At 44.5% G+C, this 25086-nt stretch overlaps 2 protein-coding genes across 5 annotated transcripts; both read right to left on the reverse strand.

Annotated features, from left to right (window-relative positions):
* Positions 1-1174: 1174 nt before the first annotated feature.
* On the reverse strand, positions 1175-18461 carry LOC310694331 (protein S100-A8-like). 3 transcript variants are annotated; one of them, XM_083477469.1, is made up of 3 exons: positions 18313-18461; positions 1970-2133; positions 1175-1484 (listed from the first exon to the last, which is right to left on the reverse strand). In XM_083477469.1, exons 2-3 carry the CDS (start codon positions 2108-2110, stop codon positions 1347-1349), a joined length of 279 nt encoding a protein of 92 aa, XP_083333595.1. In that variant the 5' UTR covers positions 2111-2133; positions 18313-18461; the 3' UTR covers positions 1175-1346. The 3 variants fall into 3 exon arrangements, with proteins under 3 accessions (XP_083333595.1, XP_083333596.1, XP_083333594.1); XM_083477470.1 differs by lacking the exons at positions 1175-1484; positions 1970-2133 and adding exons at positions 9158-9467; positions 9954-10117; XM_083477468.1 differs by lacking the exons at positions 1175-1484; positions 1970-2133 and adding exons at positions 15147-15458; positions 16183-16346 and having other exon boundaries at positions 18313-18449.
* Positions 18462-19963: 1502 nt separating this feature from the next.
* LOC310693832 (protein S100-A12-like) lies at positions 19964-24851 on the reverse strand. 2 transcript variants are annotated; one of them, XM_083476215.1, is made up of 3 exons: positions 24728-24851; positions 22278-22441; positions 19964-20267 (listed from the first exon to the last, which is right to left on the reverse strand). In XM_083476215.1, the coding sequence occupies exons 2-3, from the start codon at positions 22416-22418 to the stop codon at positions 20106-20108; spliced, it is 303 nt and encodes a 100-aa protein (XP_083332341.1). In that variant the 5' UTR covers positions 22419-22441; positions 24728-24851; the 3' UTR covers positions 19964-20105. The 2 variants fall into 2 exon arrangements, with proteins under 2 accessions (XP_083332341.1, XP_083332340.1); XM_083476214.1 differs by lacking the exon at positions 24728-24851 and adding an exon at positions 23175-23331.
* Positions 24852-25086: the final 235 nt, after the last annotated feature.

A 25086-nucleotide genomic window follows, 5' to 3' on the forward strand; every position in this document is an offset into this window, starting at 1 on the left:
CCTCCCCCCCCCCCGCAGCCTTCAGAAGAGGTCCGGGGACAGACTGTCCCCGGACCTGGTCTGAAGGCGGTTTCCCTAGGAACGCATTAATTGATTTTCAATGCATTCCTATGGGAAACCGTGCATCGCAAGGCGAAAAACTCGCAAGATGAAGAGACTTGCGGAACGAATTAATTTCGTCTTGCGAGGCACCACTGTAAAGGTGAAAACTTGTAAAAGTGAAGATTGCAAATAACATTTATTTTAAAAGAATCTGGTTCCACCTGCTGCTGGTCTCCCAATTTTTACCTCCTAAGTAGCTCCAGGTGACTAGAGTGGCTTCTCCTGCTCCCTGTTATATCCTCATAACCCCCCCCCCCCCTGCATGCTAGGTTAAGCTGAGAGACAGTGAGTGCCCCAAAGTTCACACCCACAAAGATTCATAGGTGAGTGGAGATTTGAACCTTGGACTCTCAGGCAGTGGCATAACATGGGTTGCCAGTACACAGGGCCATGCAGAGTGGGAGGGAGGGAGGGAGGGAAGGAGGGAGGGAGACAGCTGCCTAACAGCTTCCGCATCAACCAAGAGACTGAAGCCATAGAGATAAGGAAAGAAGAATCGTTCCATTGTCTGGAAAGGGACCTTCTTGGTTTCCATGGAGAAGCTGTTTTAGTGGAGCCCAGGAATGGAAGCTCACAGCTGTATTGAGGCAGCACTGGGTGTTGAAATTTTGTGCCCCCTAACAATTTTGCTCCTGGGGTGACTGCCCCATGCTGCACCACTGCTCTTGGTTCCAACAATCACACCAAGGGTTGCTTATAGGTATATTAGGATTTCCATGTTTCAAAAGGAGGGTTGGGGGGGAGTTTTTAAGCTTTATTTGGTTGTTCAAGACCTAAAAGAAAAACAACCCTGAAGTTTTTGGGCTATTTTAAATTAAATTTGCGCAAATCAACATGGGTTGCCATACAATCTGACATTTCAGTGGTTTCCTCCCGGACACTGTTTCTGACATCCGAATCCCAGCTATGTCTGGGAAATTCAAATACTTGACCTAGATGGGAATGAACTTCTAAGATGGAAGGAGGTGTGTGAAGAAGCTAATCTTCCATAGTCTCCCAGGAAAGAGATTGAATATAGAAAAGCCAGTAAGACTGCAGTTTGTCAGACAGATTGAAATAAGACACCAAATGATTTCCAAGTTAAATGTTTATTTCTTATTCTTTTGCCAAAGCATTACATTCCAAGCTGGTGTATGCAGATAGGGGTTTGTGAATATTTGGAAGGTTAGTATCCAACACTCCCCTGAAGTCTCCTGAGGGATTTGCTGGACCTATTTTTTCCAGTGGCCAAGGGGACGCCCTGCTTACTTGTGGAGCTTGTCATTAGTTTCAGCGATGAATTTTGCAACCAGGCGTCCCACTTCCGCAAAACTCAGTTTGCCGTCCTTGTTTAGGTCCGCCTCCTTGAAGAGCTGGTCTCTCTTTTGTTGCTTCAAGGGAGACTGCAGTGTTGGGGGTGGGAAAATGGAGGAGAGAAGACTTCACATGTGTTTGTTGCATTTCCCAGCCAAGTAATACTTATAAAAATTAATATGTTATGGCAAAGTGTGCATATATATACATATATGCAATAATAACATACAAAAATGCAGCATATTAGGAAAAGGTGCTTTGTGAATATTAGGCAAAAATGCATACAAAAATGTTTAATAGGAAAGAATTACAATAAACATTTTTTTTTAATGCAGTGCAAATGGAGAGGACGGAATGTAAGACTGAAAAGAGACTGAAACAGACATATCTGCCCATCCCTACATAGGCTTTGTTTTCAGAGTAGCTGAGCATCCTTCAAAGCAGAGACCTGGTGAGATTTCAGCGCCTCCCCCTCTTAACGTGGCCAAAGGAACCCTGCACACTGGTGCCAATGGGTGTCCCAGGGCCTTGAGTGGCCAGAATTTGCCCCTGCCTCCTCTTATCTCCCCCTCACCTCATCAGTGTCAGGAAACTGCTCGTCCAGCATCTTCTTAAATGCCTGCTTGTCAAGGCTGTCAGAATTCCCAGAGTACCTGTGGTAGAGGTCTATGTATCGTTCAACAAGTTGTTGCAACTCAGTCTTGGGCTTGGACATTCTGAAGGGCTTCTGGTGGCAACCTGGGAATTCATAGGAACACATGAGCGGCTCTGCCTGGGTATTTCAGTTGGTTAGAGCATGTTGCTGATAACACCAAGGTTGCAGGTTTGATTCCCATCTTGGGACCAGATGATCCTCAGGGTCCCGTCCAACTCTGATTCTTCAGGATCAAGAATAAGGTGTCCATGTGACCTACCTAACACAGGACAGCTCTCCATTTGAATTCTATTTTTTATTTAGCTCGTTTAAGTGTTGTTCAGATGGCTTACATGTACAACTACTTACGTATTGATCAATTGCATTATCTACTTACCAAAGTTTCTACTGCAAGCATGCAACATGTGTTGCGAGCCACCTTAAAAGAATGTATTTTTGCCATGATGCAATAAGGGAAATGGAAATAACCAGTGCTTTTTTTTTCTTTAAAAAAATTGTTTAGGGGTATTCTCATTTCCCTACTCATATTTAAATACTGCTCCTCAATGAGGCCAAAACTAGATTCAAAAATGTTTACGGGTATGTGTACCCCTGTGTACCCCTAGAAAAAAAGCACTGGAAATAACCCCAGGATGGGCACTCCCAACAGACCTTTGTGTTATTTTTGTTTTTTAATTGGTTAAAGATCTGGCCATAAATTGCAATACACAGGCGGGGTTTTGAGCTGGAACTCAGCAAAAGTCAGGTGGGCACGATTGTCATTATAAGAGAACAAGTGAAGTATTCATGGTGAGTTCCGGCACTTTTTTCCCTTGAAAAATAGAAAGGGTGGTACATGCTTTCTGCCTAACTATCTGTCAAAACTCAAAATACTCAAAAATAGAAAGATAAATATCTCAAGTGGATATGCAAAATCTGGAGACCTAGTAAACATGGTTAAATTGACTAATACAGCCAGGGGCAGAGAGAGTGGACAGCCTTGGAATTGTTTTCTTCAGAAATGGAGAGTTTTCATAATGCATTAGTGCAACAGAGTGCAAGGAGATGGTTGTTGTTAAATGTAAATCTATAGATGCTGCCGGTGATACTCTTAAATATCTTGGTCTGGACACCTCCAAGTTATTCTGTTAGCACAAGAATCTCCACTTGCATAACAGAACTTTTCCTTTCTTGTTTCCCTAGGCTCTCCATTTCCCCCGCCCCCCCAAAAAAAATCTGCTCCAGAGGGTTGGGGAAACTCTCAGAAGGTCTGTATGGAAGGAGACAGCCCTCGAGATAGTTAGGGAGTGAGACATCCAGGGCTTTAAACACCAATGTGAGCACCTTGAATTGAACAGGAGCAGCTGCAAAGATGGGGAACTTACAATCCTCCAAAGGTTGCTGGACTTTGTCATCCTTGTCCGTTGACCATGCTGGCTGGGGCTGGTGGGAGTTGGAATCCCGAGCATCTGGAAAAACTACATGTTTTTCATCCCTGCCCTAGCTGATAATCTCAAGAAGATTTAGCACCCTATGTCCAATGTATAACCCAACAACAACACAAGAAAGCTTCTCGTAGTCTTCAGCTTACCTTGGTGGTGGTGAACAAGAGAGTTCGAATGCGCCAAAGTTGGATGAAGAGCCCTAAATCACTCCCACCTCTTATACCCCATCTAGATTTCTGCTCCCACCCCCCACTTATGAAATCTTTGTTCCTTCTCAACTGTCACTCCCCAGTTGCACCCATTAACCCTGACCACCCTGTGTTCAAGATATCTGATTAAGATCTTCCTCTGGGGGCTGGGGTTCCCTCCCTGTAACTTGTGTCGAATCACCGTCCATCATTTAGTAGCATCAAGTTCACACCAACTGTGCAACATTGCTTTCTTAGAATGCATGGATCATATTGTGGTTGAACTGTTTTGTGGATCTAGGTGGGGCCTGAAGTTTCTCAAATCAGCATGCATTCTTGTGCAATATGTGTGCTGGGTGCATTTTCTCCTGCAATGGTTCAAATAATTTCCATGGGTCCTATGAAGCCAACTTATACCCAGAGCAGCCCCTGCTAAAACACATCGACCTAGAGTTAGCCACCTCTATTACAATGGGTTTACTCTGAGTAGGATTCCCATTGGCTACAAGTAGTGATTGATTGATGGATCTATCAATTCAAGTTCCTCATTCCTTCTTCACACACCTCTTCAGACACACTCTATAAGTGACCCGATTTTGACGGGACAGTCACAAGAAAATGTTAAGACACCATGGCTTTGAGACCTTGTCCTGAATGTCTCGAATCCCAAAGTGGTTAGAAAAAGAGATGCCGGAACTCACCACAGACACCTGCCTTGTTCTCTTATATTGGCAATGGCAAGCACCAGAACTGAGAGTCAGTGTGTTGCCAGAACTGAGAGCCAGTGTGGTGTAGTGGTTAAGAGCAGTAGACTCGTAATCTGGTGAACCGGGTTCGCGTCTCCGCTCCTCCACATCCAGCTGCTGGGTGACCTTGGGCCAGTCACACTTCTCTGAAGTCTCTCAGCCCCACTCACCTCACAGAGTGTTTGTTGTGGGGGAGGAAGGGAAAGAAGAATCTTAGCCACTTTGAGACTCCTTAGGGTAGTGATAAAGGGACGTGGGTGGCACTGTGGGTTAAACCACAGAGCCTAGGACTTGCCGATCACAAGGTCAGTGGTTCGAATCCCTGCGACGGGGTGAGCTCCCGTTGCTCAGTCCCAGCTCCTGCCAACCTAGCAGTTTGAAAGCACATCAAAGTGCAAGCAAATAGGTACAGCTCTGGCGGGAAGGTAAACGGCGTTTCCGTGCGCTGCTCTGGTTCGCCAGAAGCGGCTTCGTCATGCTGGCCACATGACCTGGAAGCTGTACGCCGGCTCCCTCGGCCAGTAAAGTGAGATGAGCGCCACAACCCCAGAGTCGGTCACGACTGGACCTAACGTTCAGGGGTCCCTTTACCTTTTAGGGTAGTGGTAGTTATTAAGATTTGGCCAGGGTGGCCCAAGGCTCTTGCTGATTCCCTCTTTGCAGCTGTCAGCTCAGGAGGCAGTGGAAATTTGAACCCGTGTGAGTTGAGCTGACAGAGCCAGTGTGGAGTAGTGATTAGAGGGTTAGACTAGGCTCTGGAAGACCAGGGTTCAAGTCCACACTCGGCCATGGACTTCACTGGGTGAGCTGGGGCCAGTCTCTCACTCCCAGCCTAACCTACCTCACAGGGTTGTTGTGAGGGACAGTGAGTGCCCCAAGGTCACACCCACAAAGATTCATAGATGAGTGGAGATTTGAACCCTGGACTCTCAGAGAGTGGCATAACATGGGTTGCCAGTACACAGGGCCATGCAGAGTGGGAGAGAGGGAGGGAGACAGATGGAATACGCATACGCATTCAGCTGCCTAACAGTGTCCACGTCAACCAAGAGACCGCAGCCATAGAGATAAGGAAAGAAGAGTCATTCCATTGTCTGGAAAGCTCTTTTCCTGGTTTCCATGGAGAAGCCGTTTTCAATGGAGCCCAGGAATGGAAGTGCACAGCTGTATTGAGGCAGCAATGGGTGTTGAAATTTTATGCCCCCTAACAATTTTGCTCCTGGGGTGACTGGCCCTGTGCTCCCCACCCCCAAATACTGCACCACTGCTCTTGGTTCCAACACTCCAACAATCACACCAAGCGTTGCTTCTAGGTATAGTAGGGTTGCCATATTCCAGAAAAAGTTTGTTGGGGGTTTGGGGGGGGGGGTTGTTAAGCTTTATTTAGTTTTGCAAGATCTCAAAAATAAAATGAAGTTTCTGAGCTATTTTAAATTAAATTCGCCCAAATCGACATGGGTTGCCATACACTCTGACATTTAAGTGGTTTCCTCCCGGACACTGTTTCTGACATCCGAATCCCAGCTATGTCTGGGAAATTCAAATACTTGACCTAGATGGGAATGAACTTCTAAGATGGAAGGAGGTGTGTGAAAAAGCTAATCTTCCCTAGTCACCCAGGAAAGAGATTGAATATAGAAAAGCCAGTAAGACTGCAGTTTGTCAGACTGAGATTGAAATAAGACACCAAATGATTTCCAAGTAAAATGTTTATTTCTTATTCTTTTGCCAAAGCATTACATTCCAAGATAGTGAATGGGGATAGGGGTTTGTGAATATTTGGGAGGTTAGTATCCAACACTTCCCTGACATCTCTTGAAGGATTTGCTGGAACTATTTTTTCCAGTGGCCAAGGGGACACCCTTCTTACTTGAGGAGTTTTTCATGAGTTTCAGAGAGGAATATTGCAAGCAGGCGTCCCACTTCCGCAAAACTCAGCTTGCCGTCCTTGTTTATGTCTGCCTTCACGAAGAGCTGGTCTCTCTTTTGTTGCTTCAAGGGAGACTGCAGTGTTGGGGGTGGGAAAATGGAGGAGAGAAGACTTCAGATGTGTTTGTTGCATTTCCCCAGCCACAAGTAATACGTATAAAAATTCATATGCTACAGTAAAGTGTGCTCTACACACACACACACACACACACACACACACACCATACATCTACACAATAATAACATACAAAAATGCAGCGTATTAGGGAAATATTAAAAGCTTCCCTAAACAGGGCTGCCTTCAGATGTCTTTTAAAGATAAAATAGCTGCTCATTTCCTTCACATCTGATGGGAGGGCGTTCCACAGGGCGGGTGCCACTACCAAGAAGGCCCTCTGCCTGGTTCCCTGTAACCTCACTTCTCGCAGTGAGGGAACCGCCAGAAGGCCCTCGGAGCTGGACCTCAGTGTCCGGGCTGAATGATGGGGGTGGAAATTGATGGATTATGCAGAAATTGGAAGTTTAACTAACAGGAGGGGGGGAGCATTTAAGGAAGAGTGGGAAAAGTTTGAAGAATATTTGAAGGATAACTGTAAACAAGTTAAAATGTTAGGACTAGCAGTATATAATTAAGTTGTGACATAATGAGAAAGAATTAACATGGAACGACTAGAACAGGGGTCAGCAAACTTTTTCAGCAGGGGGTCGGTCCACTGTCCCTCAGACTTTGTGGGGGGCCAGACTATTTGGGGGGGGTGAACAAATTCCTAAGCCCCCCAAAAAACCCAGAGATGCATTTTAAATAAAAGCACACATTCTACTCATGTAAAAACATGCTGATTTCTGGACCTTCCACGGGCCAGATTTAGAAGGCAATTGGGCCAAATCCGATCCCCAGTCCTTAGTTTGCGTACCCATGGATTAGAATATGCAGCAGCAGAGGATGACCAGAATGGACTATGGAAGGGGGGGAAGGGAAGTCGATGGTGTATCGGTTTCTGTTAGTGAATGTACAGTGGTACCCCGCAAGACGAATGCCTCGCAAGACGGAAAACCCGCAAGACGAAAGGGTTTTCTGTTTTGGAAGCGCTTCGCAAGACGAATTTCCCTATGGGCTTGCATCGCAAGACGAAAGCCCATAGGGAAATGCTGGCGGTCGGGAGCAAAGACTTTCGCCCACAGCCGGCCTTCAGAAGAGGACCTCTTCTGAAGGCCGGCGGGGGGCAAAAGTCTTTGCTCCCCCCCGCCTGCCTTCCCCCCCCCCCGCCTGCCCCGGGCGATCTTAAAATGCTGGGGGTCGGCAGCGAACGCTTCGCTCCCGACCCCCAGCATTTTAAAACGCTGTTCCGAAGCGGGGCGGGGGGGCGGGAACACCTGCCCCAGCCGCCCCGCTTCGGAACGCTGTTCCGAAGCGGGGCGGGGGGCGGGAACACCTTCTGAAGGCAGGCGGGGGCGAAAGTCTTTGTCCCCCCTGCCTGCCTTCCCAGGGGCTTTTAAATCGCCCCGGACAGCGGAGAAGTCCTCCGCTGTCCGGGGCGATTTTAAAATGCCGCCCGCCAGCATTTTAAGATCGCCTGGACAGCGGAGAAGTCCTCCGCTGTCCCGGGGTTTTTTAAAATGCTGGGGGTGGGAAGAAAAGCCCTTGTCCTCCCCCCCCCCCGCAGCCTTCAGAAGAGGTCCGGGGACAGACTGTCCCCGGACCTGGTCTGAAGGCGGTTTCCCTAGGAACGCATTAATTGATTTTCAATGCATTCCTATGGGAAACCGTGCATCGCAAGGCGAAAAACTCGCAAGATGAAGAGACTTGCGGAACGAATTAATTTCGTCTTGCGAGGCACCACTGTAAAGGTGAAAACTTGTAAAAGTGAAGATTGCAAATAACATTTATTTTAAAAGAATCTGGTTCCACCTGCTGCTGGTCTCCCAATTTTTACCTCCTAAGTAGCTCCAGGTGACTAGAGTGGCTTCTCCTGCTCCCTGTTATATCCTCATAACCCCCCCCCCCTGCATGCTAGGTTAAGCTGAGAGACAGTGAGTGCCCCAAAGTTCACACCCACAAAGATTCATAGGTGAGTGGAGATTTGAACCTTGGACTCTCAGGCAGTGGCATAACATGGGTTGCCAGTACACAGGGCCATGCAGAGTGGGAGGGAGGGAGGGAGGGAAGGAGGGAGGGAGACAGCTGCCTAACAGCTTCCGCATCAACCAAGAGACTGAAGCCATAGAGATAAGGAAAGAAGAATCGTTCCATTGTCTGGAAAGGGACCTTCTTGGTTTCCATGGAGAAGCTGTTTTAGTGGAGCCCAGGAATGGAAGCTCACAGCTGTATTGAGGCAGCACTGGGTGTTGAAATTTTGTGCCCCCTAACAATTTTGCTCCTGGGGTGACTGCCCCATGCTGCACCACTGCTCTTGGTTCCAACAATCACACCAAGGGTTGCTTATAGGTATATTAGGATTTCCATGTTTCAAAAGGAGGGTTGGGGGGGAGTTTTTAAGCTTTATTTGGTTGTTCAAGACCTAAAAGAAAAACAACCCTGAAGTTTTTGGGCTATTTTAAATTAAATTTGCGCAAATCAACATGGGTTGCCATACAATCTGACATTTCAGTGGTTTCCTCCCGGACACTGTTTCTGACATCCGAATCCCAGCTATGTCTGGGAAATTCAAATACTTGACCTAGATGGGAATGAACTTCTAAGATGGAAGGAGGTGTGTGAAGAAGCTAATCTTCCATAGTCTCCCAGGAAAGAGATTGAATATAGAAAAGCCAGTAAGACTGCAGTTTGTCAGACTGAGATTGAAATAAGACACCAAATGATTTCCAAGTAAAATGTTTATTTCTTATTCTTTTGCCAAAGCATTACATTCCAAGATAGTGAATGGGGATAGGGGTTTGTGAATATTTGGGAGGTTAGTATCCAACACTTCCCTGACATCTCTTGAAGGATTTGCTGGAACTATTTTTTCCAGTGGCCAAGGGGACACCCTTCTTACTTGAGGAGTTTTTCATGAGTTTCAGAGAGGAATATTGCAAGCAGGCGTCCCACTTCCGCAAAACTCAGCTTGCCGTCCTTGTTTATGTCTGCCTTCACGAAGAGCTGGTCTCTCTTTTGTTGCTTCAAGGGAGACTGCAGTGTTGGGGGTGGGAAAATGGAGGAGAGAAGACTTCAGATGTGTTTGTTGCATTTCCCCAGCCACAAGTAATACGTATAAAAATTCATATGCTACAGTAAAGTGTGCTCTACACACACACACACACACACACACACACCATACATCTACACAATAATAACATACAAAAATGCAGCGTATTAGGGAAAGGTGCTTTGCAAAAATGTGTATATTGGGCAAAAATGCATACAAAAATATCTTTAATAGGAAAGAATTACAGTAAACATTTTTTTAAAAAAATGCAGCGCAAATGGGGAGAACGGGATTTAAGATATGCTTTGTTTTCAGAGTAGCTGAGCATCCTTTAAAGCAGAGACCTGGTGAGATTTCAGCCCCTCCCCCTCTTAACGTGGCCAAAGGAACCCTGCACACTGGTGCCAATGGGTGTCCCAGGGCCTTGAGTGGCCAGAATTTGCCCCTGCCTATTCTTATCTCCCCCTCACCTCATCAATGTCAGGAAACTGCTCGTCCAGCACCTTCTTAAATGCCTGCTTGTCAAGGCTGTCAGAATTCCCAGAGTACCTGAGGTAGAGGTCTATGTATTGTTCAGCAAGTTGTTGCAACTCAGTCTTGGGCTTGGACATTTCGAAGGGCTTCTGGTGGCAACCTGGGAATTCATAGGAACACATGAGCGGCTCTGCCTGGGTAGTTCAGTTGGTTAGAGCGTGTTGCTGATAACACCAAGGTTACAGGTTTGATCCCCATATGGGACAGCTTCTTATTCTTGCAATGCAGGGAGTTGGGTCCAGATTATCCTCAGGGTCCCTTCCAACTTTGCAATTCTATGTTTCTTCAGGATCAAGAATAAGGTGTCAATCTGACCTACCTAACACAGGACTGCTCTCTATCTGAATTCTGTTTTTCATTTAGCTCATTTACGTGTTGTTCATATGGCTTACATGTACAACGACTTCCATATTGATTAGTTACATTACTTAAATGCTGAAGGTTGTGAGTGACTACATGGAACTGGCTGAGATGACTGGCAGAATCCGAGAACAGGGAGAAGAGTCAGTGAAAGAAGACTGGGAGAAATTTAAGGACTATTTAAAGAAATATTGTAAAATGAATGAATGTTAGAAAGATGTTGGATAGAAACTAAGTGGTTTCCAGCTGTAATGCTTTAGGAGATATGAAAAAAGGATTATAAATGGGTAAAAGTTTAATGGTAAGGATTTGCTGAACTAACAAATTGAACTGGAATACAAAGAAGGGAAGTATGAGGAGGTCGGAGGAAATAAGGGTATGGAAGTTATGTCATTGAAAATTAATGTGTGTTTTTAATTGTTTATTATTTTGTATGTTTATTTTTTATTTTTTTCTTATATCCAAAAATCTTTAATAAATATCTTATAAAAAAAAATGCTGAAGTTTGTAACGCAAACAGGCAACATGTATGGGGGACTATCTTAAAAGAATGTAATTTTGCCATGATGCAATAAGAGAAGTAACCCCAGGATGTGCACTCCCAACAGACCTATTTGTTATTTTTGTTTTTTAGTTGGTTTAAGATCCAGCCTTAAATTGCAATACACGGGGGGGGTTGAGCCAGAACTCGCCAAAAGTCAGGTGGGCACCATTACTATTATAAGAGAACATGTCAGGCATTCATGGCACTTCTTTTCCTAGAAAAATACCATGGGTGATACATGCTTTCTGCCTAACCACCGTATCTTTCACTCTATAAGATGCACCAGACCATAAGACACACCTAGTTTTTGGAGGAGGAAAACAAGAAAAAAAATATTCTGAATCTCAGAAGCCAGAACAACAAGAAGGATCTCTGTGCAGTGAAAGCCCTCTTGCTGTTCTGGCTTCTGGGATAGCTGCGCAGCCTGCATTCACTCCATAAGACGCACACACATTTCCCCTTACTTTTTAGGAGGGGAAAATTTAGTCTTATGCAGCAAAAAATACGGTATCTGTCAAAACTCGAAAAACTCAAAAATATAAAGATATATATCTCAAGTGGATATGCAAAATCTGGAGACCTAGTAAACATGGTGAAATTGACTAATACAGCCAGGAGCAGAGAGAGTGGCCAGCCTTGGAACTGTTTTCTTCAGAAATGGAGAGTTTTCATAGCGTGTTGGTGCAACAGAGTGCAAGGAACTGGTAGCTGATAAATGTAAATCTATAGATGCTGCCAGGAATACTCATAAATATCTTGGTCTGGACACCTCCAAGTTATTCTGTTAGCACTTGCATAACAGAACTTCACCTAGGCTCTCTTTCCACCCCCTTGCTCCTACCCCCCAAAAAAATCTGCTCCAGAGGGTTGGGGAAACTCTTAGAACAGATTTGGTGGGGTGACAGGGAGGGGAGAGGGAAGGCCAAGCTCCAGAGAGCAATGGATCTACAAAGAGGGCCCCCTTGGCCAATCATGTCACCTGAGAGGGTCCGTAGGAAAGGAGGCAACCCTTGAGATAAATAGGGAGTGAGACATTCAGGGCTTTAAACACGAATGTGAGCACCTTGAATTGGGCTGGAGCAGCTGCAAAGATGGGGAACTTACAATCCTCCAAAGGTTGCTGGACTTTGTCATCCTTGTCCGTTGACCATGCTGGCTGGGGCTGGTGGGAGTTGGAATCCTGAGCATCTGGATCCTTGCCTGCAGGTTTTTCGTCCCTGCCCTAGCTGATAATCTCAAGAAGATTTAGCACCCTATGTCCAATGTATTACCCAACAAGAACCCAAGAAAGCTTCCCATAGTCTTCAGCTTACCTTGGTGGTGGTGAACAAGAGAGTTCGAATGCGCCAAAGTCGGATGAAGAGCCCTACATCGCTCCCACCTCTTATACCCCATCTAGAATGCTGCTACCACCCCCTTCCACTTGCGAAATGTTTGCTCCTTCTCAAATGACACTCCCCAGTTGCACACATTAACCACAAGCACCCTGTGCTCAAGGTATCTGAGGAAGATCTTTCAGCAAGACACCTTTGGGAGCTGGAGTTCCTTCCTTGCAGCTTGTGGCCAATTACTGTCCGTCATTTAGGAGCCCCAAGTTTACACCCTCTGGACAACATTGCTTTCTTAGAATTCATAAAACATATTGCAGTTAAACTGTTTTGTGGATATAGGTGGGACCCAAAGTTTCTGAAAACAACATGCATTCTTGTGCATCCTTTATCCTCATATGGGACAGCTTCTTATTTCTGCAATTCCAGGAGTTGAGACCAGATTATCCTCAGGGTCCCTTCCAACTCAGCAATTCTATGATTTTCAGGATCAACAATAGTGTCCATGTGTCCTACCTAACACAGGACAGCTCTCTATTTGAATTCTTTTTTTTATTGAGTTCATTTAAGTGTTGCTCATATGGCTTACTTCTAGTGACTTACATATTAATTATAGTATTTTTCGGTGTATAACATGCACCCGTGTAAAAGATGCCCCTTATTTTTTGAGAATCAAAATTAAGAATATGCACTATGCACTATCAGTGCATAAGATGACCCCATATTTTAAACTTCAATTTTTTAAAGAAAAAAAATATTGTCTTATACACGAAAAAATACGGTTATTTCATTACTTAGATCCTGAAGTTTTTAATAGTCAATGGACAAGGTTGACAAAGTACAGGAACCTTTGGAGGATTGTAAGCAGCTCTAGCACAATTCAAGGTGCTCACATTGGTGTTTGAAGCCCTAAATGTCTCACTCCCTAATTATCTCAAGGACTGCCTCCTTCCCTACGGACCCTCTCAAGTGATTGGCCAAGGGGGCCCTCTTTGCAGCTCCATCGCTCTCTGGAGATTGGTTGGTGACAGCGGCCTGGGGGAGGGCCTTCCTTCTCCCCTCCCTGTCACCTCCACCAAATCTCTTCTGGGAGTTTCCCCAACCCTCTGGAGCAGATGTAGGATGGGGGGCCTAGGGAGATAAGAAAGGTAAGGTTCTGTTATGTAAGTTGAGATTCTTGTGCTAACAGAATAACTTGGAGGTGTCCAGACCAAGATATTTAAGAGTATCCCTGGCAGCACCTATGGATTTACATTTCACAACAACCATTTCCTTGCACTCTGTTGCACCAACGCATTATGAAAACTCTCCATTTCTGAAGAAAACAGTTCCACAGCTGTCCACTCTCTCTGCCCCTGGCTGTATTAGTCAATTTCACCATGTTTACTAGGTCTCCAGAACTGCATATCTACTTGAGATGTTTATCTTTCTATTTTTGAGCTTTTCGAGTTTTGACAGATGGTTAGGCAGAAAACATGCATTACCCTTTTCTAGGAAAAGAAGTGCCGGAACACACCATGAATGCCTCACTTGTTCTCTTATAATGACAATGGCGCCCACCTGACTTTTGCTGAGTTTCGGCTCAAAAAAACTGCCCGTGTATCACAATTTAAGCCCAGATCTTTAACTAACTAAAAAACAAAAATAACAGAGAGGTTTGTCAGGTGTGCACCTCCTGACGTCATTTCCATTTCTCTTACTGCATCATGGCAAAAATACATTCTTTTAAGATAGTCCCCAATACATGTTGCATTTTTGCAATACAAACATGGGTAAGTAGATAATGCAAATAATCAATATGTAAGTAGTTATATATGTAAGTCATGGGTAGACAAACTAAGGCCCGGGGACCAGATGCGGCCCAATCGCCTTCTAAATCCTGCCCACGGACGTTCCGGGAATCAGCATGTTTTTCCATGAGTAGAATATGTTATTTTATTTAAAAGGCATCTCTGGGTTATTTGTGGGGCCTGCCTGGTGTTTTTACATGAGTAGAATGTGCACTTTTATTTAAAATGCATCTCTGGGTTATTTGTGGGGCATAGGAATTTGTTCATTTCCCCCCAAAAAATATAGTCCACCCCCCCCCCAAGGTCTGAGGGACAGTGGACCGGCCCCCTGCTGAAAAAGTTTTCTGACCCCTGATGTAAGTCATATGACTTACCGTACTTCGATATCACTTTGACGTGCTTTCGAACTGCTAGGTTGGCAGGAGCAGGGACCGAGCAGCGGGAGCTCACCCCATCGGGATTTGAACCGCTGACCTTCTGATCGGCAAGTCCTAGGCCCCACGGTGCCACCCATGTCCCTCAAGTCATATGAACAACACTTAAATGAGCTAAATAAAAAATAGAGTTCAAATGGGGAGCTGTCCTGTGCTAAATAGGACACATGGACTCCTTGATGCAGAAGAATCACGGAATTGTAGAGTTGAACTGAGAGAGACAGTGTGGTGTAGTGATTAGAGGGTTAGACTAGGCTCTGGAAGACCAGGTTTCAAGTCCCCACTCAGCCATGGACCTCACTGGGTGAGCTGAGGCCAGTCTCTCACTCCCAGCCTAACCTAATGCGTAAGGGTTGTTGTGGAGATAAAATGAGGAGGAGAATTATGTACAGAACCTTGAGCTTCTTGGAGGAAAGAGGGGAGATAAATTCAAGAAATAAATCAAACAAAGCCTCGTCTCCTAGCCACCACACCAGAGGAGGTTTCTATTGATGGATCCCTGAGCAAGGAACGCAGGACTAGATGTCCACATGTATCGTGAATCAACCTGCAAGGCAGGCAGAGGTGTGTGAAGAAGCAAATCTTCCATAGTCTCCCAGGCAAGAGATTGAATATAGAAAAGGCAGTAACACCGTAGTTTGTCAGACTGAGGTTGAAATAAAACACCCAATGATTTCCAAGCAAAATGTTTATTTCTTATTCTATTGCCAAAGCATTAGATTCCAAGATAGTGAATGCGGAAAAGGGTTTGTGTATGTTTGGAAAGTTAGCATCCAACACGCCCTTGAGAACCATCTCCTGGAGGATGAGCTGGGCCATTTTCCCAGTGGCCAAGGGGACGCCCTTCTTACTTGTGGAGTTTGTCATGAGTTTCAGCGATAAATTTTGCAATCAGGTGGGCCACTTCAGTAAAACTCAGTTTGCCGTCCTTGTTTATGTCCGCCTCCTTGAAGAGCTGGTCTCTCTTTTGTTTCTTCAAGGGAGACTGCAGTGTTAGGGGTGGGAAAATGGAGGGGGAAAGACTTCAGATGTGTTTGTTGCATTTCCTCAGCCAAGTAATATGTATAAAATATTATGTATTGTATGTATTTTTATATATGTATAAAAATTCATATGCCACAGTAAGGTGTGCACAAATATAGCTATATCTATCTATCTATTATCTATCATCAATCATCTATCATCTATCATCTATCTATCTTTTTAATTAAATGTTCTGTTTTACAATTTAAAGTACTCATTTTTACATCCTTAAAATATCAATTACTTCCCTTTATCATCTTTCATCACTATCATCTATATATTTATAATCTATCTGTCTATATCGATCATCTATGCAATAATAACATACAAAAATGCAGCGTATTAGGGAAACGTGCTTTGCAAAAATGTGTATATTGGGCAAAAATGCATGCAAAAATATCTTTAATAGGAAAGAATTACAGTAAACATTAAAAAAAAAAAAATCAGCGCAAATGGGGAGAATGGGATTTAAGACTGAAAAGTGACTGAAACAGACATATCTGCCCATCCCTAGATAGGCTTTGTTTTCAGAGTAGCTGAACAACCTTCAAAGCAGAGACCTGGTGAGATTTCAGCCCCTCCCCCTCTTAACGTGGCCAAAGGAGCCCTGCACACTGGTGCCAATGGGTGTCCCAGGCCCTTGAGTGGCCAGAATTTGCCCCTGCCTATTCTTATCTCCCCCTCACCTCATCAATGTCAGGAAACTGCTCGTCCAGCATCTTCTTAAATGTCTGCTTGTCAAGGCTGTCAGAATTCCCAGAGTACCTGTGGTAGATGTCTATGTATTGTTCAGCAAGTTGTTGGAACTCAGTCTTGGGCTTGGACATTCTGAAGGGCTTCTGGTGGTAACCTGGGAATTCATAGGAACACATGAGCGGCTCTGCCTGGATTATTTGTTGCTCATTGGTTAGAGCGTAGTGCTGATAACAGCAAGGCTGCTGGTTTTATACCCATATGGGGCAGCTGCATATTCCTGCATTGCCGGGAGTTGAGACTAGATGATCCTCAGGGTACCTTCCAAATTTTTGATTTTATAATTCTTCAGGATTAAGAATAGAGTGTCCATGTGTCCTACTTAGCACAGGACAGCTCTCCATTTGAATTCTGTTTTTTATTTAGTTCGTTTAAGTGTTGTTCAGATGGCTTACCTGTAGAACTACTTACATATTCATTGATTGCATTATCTACTTACCCAAGTTTCTACTGCAAACATGCAACATGTGTTGGGGGCTATCTTAAAAGAATGTAATTTTCCCATCATGCAATAAGGGAAATGAAAATAACCCCAGGATGTGCACTCCTGACAAACCTGTCTGTTATTTTTGTTTTTTAGTTAGTTAAAGATCCGGCCTTAAATTGCGATATACAAGCGGTTTTTTGTGCCAGAACTCAGGAAAAGTCAGGTGGGCTCCACTGCCATAATAAGAGAACAAGTGAGGCATTCACGGTGAGTTCCAGCACTTCTTTTCGTAGAAAAGGATAATACATGTTTTCTGCCTAACTATCTGTCAAAACTCGAAAAACTCAAAAATATAAAGATAAATATCTCAAGTAGATAAGCAAAATCTGGAGACCTGGTAAACATGGTGAAATTGACTAATACAGCCAGGGGCAGAGAGAGTGGACAGCCTTGGAATTGTTTTCTTCAGAAATGGAGAGTTTTCATAATGCGTTGGTGCAACAGAGTGCAAGGAGATGGTTGTTGTTAAATGTAAATCTATAGATGCTGCCAGCGATACTCTTAAATATCTTGGTCTGGACACCTCCAAGTTATTCTGTTAGCAGAAGAATCTCAGCTTACATAACAGAACTTTACCTTATCTCCCTAGGCTCCACACCCTACATCTGCTCCAGAGGGTTGGGGAAACTCCCAGAACAGATTTGGTGGAGGGGAGAGGACAGCTCCATGCGTGTGCCGACACGGCACTGCAGGTTGCAGACATGCCTCCATCATGGATTATGTCCGCAATCCGAGGTTCCACTGTACTCACAAGTACTGAGATTGTCATTATTCTCCACCCTTTCCCGTAAGGTCCCAAGGCAGGTTTCAACCTTAAAGCACCATATTAAAACCCATTTAAAGCAACTTACAAGTGTCAAAAGCCAGCATAAAGTGGTGCCTCTATACTGGAAGCTGTATAATGAAGGTGCTGGATGTGCCAATGGATTCAAGTTAAAGAAAGGAGATTCCGACTAAACAGGAATAACTTTCTGACAGTAAGAGCTGTTTGACAGTGGAATGGACTCCTTCAGGAAGTTGTAGACTCTCCTTCCTTGGAGGTTTCTAAGCAGAGGTTGGATGGTCATCTACAATGGATGCTTTAGCTGTGATTCCTGCATTGCAAGGAATTAGATGAGATGAACCTTTGGGTCCCTTCCAACTCCATGATGAACCTCTTTGTGGAAGGAGATTCACAACTAAGGGGCTGCCACAGAGAAGGTCTTCTCCAGGCCACCATCACCAACCAAACTCCAGAGAGTGATGGACCTACAAAGACCATATCACTTGAGAGGTTCTGCAGGGAACTAGTGAGACATTTAGGGTTTTAAATACCAATGTGAGCACCTTGAATTGTGTTAGAGCTACTGCAACAATGGGGAACATACAATCCTCCAAAGGTTGCCAGACTTTGTCATCCTTGTCCATTGACAACGCTGACTGGGGCTGGTGGGAGTTTGAGTCCAGAACATCTGGATTCTTGCCTACAGGTTTTTCATCCCTGCCCTAGCTGATAATCTCAAAAAGATTTAGCACCCTATGCCCAATGTATAACCCAACAAGAACCCAAGAAAGCTTCCCATAGTCTTCAGCTTACCTTCGTTGGTGATAAACAAGAGAGTTCGAATGCACCAAAGTTGGATGAAGAGCCCTAAATTGCTCCCACTTCTTATACCCTATCCAGAGTCCTGCTCCCACCCCCCACTTATGAAATCTTTGTTCCTTCTCAAATAACACTCCCATGTTGAACCGATTAACCCTGAGCACCTGGTTCTCAAGCTATCTGATGGAGATCTTCCTTCAGCTAGGCACCTCTGGGGGCTGGGGTTCCCTCCCTACAGCTTGTGGCCAATCACGTTCATCATTTAGGAACAACAGGTTTACACCCATGGCGCGGCATCGCTTTTCATCGCTTTCTTAGAACTAATTAATCACATTGTGGTTAAACCGTTTTGTAGATATAGGTGGGGCCCGAAGTTTCTGAAAACGGCATGCATTCTTGCGCAATATGGAATGCTGGGTGCATTATCTTCTGCAATGGTCGGAATGATTTCCATGGGTCATATGCAGCCAACTTATACCCAGAGGAGACCCTGCTAAGACACATAGACTGACGTGAACCATGTGTATTACAATGGGTTTACTCTGAGTAGGACTACCATTGGCTACAAGTAGCAATCAATGGATCTATGCAGAACACAGCATCCTTCTCCTGCCTTCCTCTTCATCCTTCATCCCTTTTATCCATCCTCTGGTTGCCTTCCCTGTTCCATCCTCCTTTCTCTCTCTCTCTCCCTCTCCCTCCCCTTCCCTTCTTTTCTCCCTCTTTCCTCAGCTCTTTTCCTTTATTCCATACACCCGCTTCTCCTTCCATCCATTACCATGATTGTCCCCTTACTCCATCCTTCCTTTTTATATTTAACCTACTCCTTTTCTCCTTACATCCTTCTCCGCTTTCCACCCTTCTCCTTCATCTTTCACTTTCCTCCTTTCTTCCCTCCATCTTCCCTTTTCCTCTCCTTTGCATTCACCCTCTTCCTCTCCTCCTCCAACCGGTGACCCTGCAGTAGCGCTTTTTCCTCCCCCATATTTAAGTACATATATTGAGAGGATTTTAAATTTCTTCCCAAGAGGGAGACCCACACACATACGTCCCTGTGTGTGTTTGTATGCTTCCCTTTGTTTTTGTCTTCCTCTTTTTATTCTGTGAGAGATTCTATTTTCTTCAAGCATCAGGTGGGGGCGGGGTTAATCTCATCCGCTGGCTGTTTTACAAAGAATCAACTTGCTTCTACATGTCTAAGTGAGCAACTGCAAGGAAGGGGAATGCGGCTGAAGCAAAGCCTTGCAAAGCTAGCTTTTCGGTGCCCGTTCCCTTTGGCCTCATCCAGTTTCTGAGCATCACTTGGCTTAATATTTGATTTTAGGTATTTCCTGAAAGGCCTCTGATCCCATAAAAACATTGCATACCCTCCAACATTCCTCAAATGCTGATGTCCCTATTATCATCTAAGAATGTTGCAGGGACTCAGCAGAGCGTTCTACAAGGGCAACATACTTGGCAGAGTTGTGAGTCAAGTAGGAATGGAGTCGCACTGAGGGGTTGTTGTAAAAAGCAGAAGTCGCAGAGATGAATACAGCATGGAAGCCAGAACCAGAAAACTAACACAACCTTTCCCCGCCGGTCTCAAAACCTGTTTCAAACTGCCTTGTCACCCCAAAAAGTAAGACATCCTAGACTTTCCAAGTTAAATGATTATTTCTTATTTTATTGCCAAAACATTACATTTCAAGCTAGGGGATGTGGGCAGGGGGGCTTTGTTTGTTTGGAAGGTTGGTATCCAACATGCCCCTGACCACAGTCCCCTGGAGGACCTGCTGGGTCTCTTCTCAGTGGTGGTGGTGATGTCCCTCATGCTGGTGGAACTTAACGTGGGCGCAAGTGAGGAATGACCCAACCAGACGGATCCATTCTTCAAAACTCAATTCGTTATCTTTGTTTGTATCCAGGTCTTTGAAGAGCTTGTCTTTTCCTTGCTGGTTTTGTGGGTACTGTAGGGAGGAGAAGGAAGGGAGGAACAAAAGGTTTCGGGTTGAAATTTGTTGATATGCATCTAAGACATCAGACCATCGCGAAACAAAGGTTTGCCATAGATGGGGAGAACCTCCCGACATCATCAAGACTACACTTCCCATTCTCACCCCTGGTCATTGGCCCTACTTGCCAGGGCTGATGGGAGTTGTAGTTCAGGCCACAACCGGAGGACTGAAAGTTTCCCCACTACCAGTTTAACAGAATGGTATTAATGCAAAGTAACATCAGCAGAAGTTGAACGCAGACCCAAATGAGCAGCAACGTAAAGGAGTTCAAAATGCAGAATATTTAAAAAGGAGAAGAAAACTTTCTCTTTTAATATTCAGGTCATTTAAAGGGGGGTATATTCCTCTTTTAGTGCTTAGCTTCTGCTTGTAAGCTTCCCAGAGACATCTGGTTGGGCCCTGTGAGAGCCAGATGCTAGACTAATTGGGCTTTAGGTCTCAGGGAGCATTGCTTTTCTCAGATACTTTATATGAGGATGAAGAAGAAGAAGAAGAAGAAGAAGAAGAAGAAGAAGAAGAAGAAGAAGAAGAAGAAGGAGAAGAAGAAGAAGAGTTTGGATTTGATATCCCGCCTTTCACTCCCTTTAAGGAGTCTCAAAGCGGCTAACATTCTCCTTTCCCTTCCTCCCCCACCAAAAAACACTCTGTGAGGTGAGTGGGGCTGAGAGACTTCAGAGAACTGTGACTGGCCCAAGGTCACCCAGCAGCTGCATGTGGAGGAGCGGAGACGCGAACCCGGTTCCCCAGATTACGAGGCTACTGCTCTTAACCACTACACCACACTGGCTCTCAGGAATGTCTGAGAAGCCTGAGCCCCCAATTCTCCTGAGATGTATATCTATATGTAGTGGTTGGGAGTTACTCGTGCGTAATCCTGCCCCGTTTGAGCATCGGATTGCCTGGTTAAACCCTCCGGACTGCACAGCCCATCTCAGCGTGGCTGCCCTTAGTCACTCGTAGAATCTGTCTGTGGGCGTTTCTTAAAGCGCTGCCAACATAAGAGTTGTTTGACGCCCAATCGTCTCCGCCTCTCACTGCGCGGGAGTCTCCTGCGCAGGGTGGGCGTGGGCAGCGGGGTGCTTGGGCTCTCCTCGCTAACTTCCAACGAAGAGTCCTGGAGCCCCTGCACCTCCCTGTCCCGTTGCTCTCCTGGATCCCTGGTGTTACACTCATTCTCTTCCCCTCTTTCCCAGCGGAGTCTCCCCCTAGCGCTGGGACCTTTTCCTGCAGAATCAGAGACCCTCTCCTTCTCCCGTGCCTCTGATGTCAGTTCCCTGACACTATATATCTATATCTATCTACAGGGGAGAAATCCAATCCAGTTCACATTTGAATCTCACCCTGCCAAATTCACCTTTCTTCAGATTCTGGAATGTACTTATCCAGCTAAGTGTTAAGAAACGCATGTACTATATACATTGTGTTCATTCAACTTGTTTTTATTGTTTGTTATTATTGCTTGTTAGCCGCCCTGAGCCCGGCCTTGGCTGGGGAGGGCGGGGTATAAATAAAAATTATTATTATTATTATTATTATTATTATTATTATTATTATTATTATTATTATTACTACTACTACTACTACTACTACTCTCTTTTTTTACTATGGCAAAGTGTTTTTAAAATAGATTAGTGAAAATAGCATACCCAAAAAATCATTATAAGAGGAAATTGCTTTGCCAAAAGAGGATTTTTATTTTTTTTTAATACATAAATTTTCAAAATGTGGAGAACTGAATTTAAGAGAAAATGAGAAAATGATACCCACTGAAATGGACATATCCACCCATCCCTAAATATAGTTCCCTAACAGGGTAGCCTTGCTCACTTCTAAGTGCTGCCTTGCTAAAGTGCCAATCACTATCTTAACATGCCCAGAGGCGTGCTACACATTGATGCCAATGTGTCACCTCTGGCTTCAAGTGCCCAACAATTGCCCACGCCCATCTTATCTCCACCTCACCTCAACGCAGTCAGGAAACTGCTCATTGATCATCTTCTTGAACTCCTTCTTGTCGATGGTGTCAGATTTCCCAGAATATTTATGGAACATTTCAATTATCCCATCGGCCAGAACTTGCATCTGAGTCTTGGACTTGGACATTTTGAAGGTTTTCTGTTGGTAACCTAAATAGACATAAGAGCATAAGAATAAATGCAAAAAGTCCATTAAATGTCTCCTTTAATATTGATTCCAGTTACAGATAGGTAGCCATGTTGGTCTGCCATAGTCAAAATTAAAAAAAATCCTTCCAGTAGCACCTTAAAGACCAACTAAGTTAGTTCTTGGTATGAGCTTTCGTGTGCATGCACACTTCTTCAGATACACACGAAAGCTCATACCAAGAACTAACTTAGTTGGTCTTTAAGGTGCTCCTGGAAGGAATTTTTTTATTTTTAATATTGATTTAATATTTAATAACTATCTACCATGACTGGGAAAATAGAATGACTCCAACCATTGAAGACTGGATAAACAAAGTCTGGAGACAAGGAAGGAAGGAAGGAAGGAAGGAAGGAAGGAAGGAAGGAAGGAAGGAAGGAAGGAAGGGAAAATTGACTAACGCAGTCGCACACAGAGTGGAGAGACAGCCTTGAGAAATGAAGGAGTTTTCATACACAAATGCTGTGTGTGTGTGTGTGTGTGTGTGTGTGTGTGTGTGTACGCCAAACTGAGTCTCTGACCCAGGAGAAATAAAGATGAGTTTCACCCCTGGTCAGGGATGATGAATGGGAGACTATTCAGGTGTTCCTGTAGCATCAGCAAATACCCTGGAAAAAAAGTAGCACCCTATCTCCAACACAAAGGCTGAAACCTACAAAATCAGACAAGGAAACCTCCCCGTTGTCTTCAATTTACCTCAAACGGTGATTAATGAGATTAACGAGAGAGCTAAGATGAGCCAAGGTGTGGTGAACAGTCCTATGAAGAACCCACCTTTTATACTCTATCCAGTAATTTGCTACCACCCCTAGTTGTGAAATCTTTGTTTCTTCACACACTGATCCCTCAAACCAGTCACCTCTTGCTCAAGAAATATGGTGAAGTTCTTCCTTCAGCAACACACCTGGGGGGCCTTCCCTCCCCCTCCCCAACAAACTTATGACCATTCAACACCAAGTTTGCGCATAATATGAAGAAAACCTTTGTTTTCCTTACTTAGAGCCTCATAGAAATAATATGGAGCCTGTTTTTGAGAATATGGGAAGGGCATGGAGTTTCCTGGAAGTGAACTAGATTATGGTGAAATATTGATGCCGGGGGCATTTTTTTGCAGCAATAGTGGAACGAGGCCAGTGGGTTACATGCAACTAATTTAGAGCAACATCTAGAGAGCTCCAGGTTCACCACCCTTCTGGGATCCTACCTAACAGAATGACTTCGTCAAAGGCAATCCTGGATAGATAGATAGATAGATAGATAGATAGATAGATAGATAGATGATAGATGATAGATGATAGATAGATAGATAGATAGATAGATATAGATAGATAGATAGATAGATAGATGATAGATAGATAGATAGATAGATAGATAGATTCTCATTTTAGACAAAAGAAAGAAACAGTTCAAGTCTAGTTTAAATATTTGGTTTAAACACACACAAGTGAGTGCCTTGAAGTGGTTCATCCAGACTTAGGACCTGGACAGGTCATCTGAGGAGATATGCAGGTCACCTGGCGAGAGTCTTTCCCCTCTACAGTAAGACACATTGTATGTTCTACACCCTTGTTTAGTTATTATTGAAGCCACTTTTTCTAAGCCACTTAAAATTCTAAGCCATCTCTGATCCTAGACATCCTTGCCCAACTGAGTGTCCTCCAGATGTCTGGGTCTACAATTCCCATTAGCCCTGGCTATTGGCCACAATGTTGGGGCTGATGTGAGCTACAGTGCAAAACAACTGGAGAGCACCAGCTTGGGATTCACTGTCTTAGAGCAGGGAGAGCCAACATCATGGCCCTCTGGGTGCTGCTAAGACTCCCTCACCTCCAGGTAGCATGGTCAATAATTAGGGATGATGGGAGCTGTAGACAGAAACATCTGGCTCCCCATCCATGTCCTAGACACATGCCCCACCAATCAGGGATCGCATATTAAAGGCACTTACAGAAATTTAAAGGCCGAAGTCCTCCAGATGTTGCTGAACTCCGTCTCCCATCATCCCCAGCCTGCCTGGCCAATGGTCAAGGTGATGGGCATTGAGAGTCCAGCAACATCAAGAAAGCACCACATTGGCCACCTCTCAGATGAGATCTCTCCCCTGGTTTTTATTGTTGCAGGGGAGGCTATTCAGGTCTCAGCTGCAGCATCAGCAGATACCCTGAAAAACAAGTAGCATCCTATCTCTAACACAAAGGCTGAAACCTACAAAATCAGACAAGGAAACCTCCCCGTTGTCTTCAACTTACCTCAGATGGAGATTGATGAGAGAGCTAAGATCAGCCAAGGTGTGGTGAAGAGTCCTATGAAGCACCCACCTTTTATACTCTATCCAGTATTTTGCTACCACCCCTAGTTGTGAAATCTCTGTTTCTTTACACATTAATCCCTCAAACCAGTCACCTCTTGCTCAAGATATATGGTTAAGTTCTTCCTTCAGCAACACACTTGGGGGGGGGGCCTTCCCTCCCCTTCCCCAACAAACTTGTGACCAGTCACAGTCCATCATTTGCCAACACCAAGTTGGCACATAGTATGAGGAAGTCCTTTGTATTATTTACTTAGAGCCTCATAAAAATAATATAGAACCTGTTTTTGAGAATATGGG

Source organism: Podarcis liolepis (assembly GCF_965112155.1).
Source record: "Podarcis liolepis genome assembly, chromosome: 15".
NCBI classification, from domain to species: domain Eukaryota; kingdom Metazoa; phylum Chordata; class Lepidosauria; order Squamata; family Lacertidae; genus Podarcis; species Podarcis liolepis.

Coding starts and splice junctions, on each gene's coding strand:
- LOC310694331 (XM_083477469.1), bottom strand. CDS start 2,110: ATGTCCAAGCCCAAGACTGAGTTGCAACAACTTGTTGAACGATACATA. Junction 1,485..1,969: donor AGTTTCCTGACACTGATGAG/GTGAGGGGGAGA, acceptor CCAACACTGCAG/TCTCCCTTGAAGCAACAAAA.
- LOC310693832 (XM_083476215.1), bottom strand. CDS start 22,418: ATGTCCAAGTCCAAGACTCAGATGCAAGTTCTGGCCGATGGGATAATT. Junction 20,268..22,277: donor AGTTTCCTGACTGCGTTGAG/GTGAGGTGGAGA, acceptor TCCTCCCTACAG/TACCCACAAAACCAGCAAGG.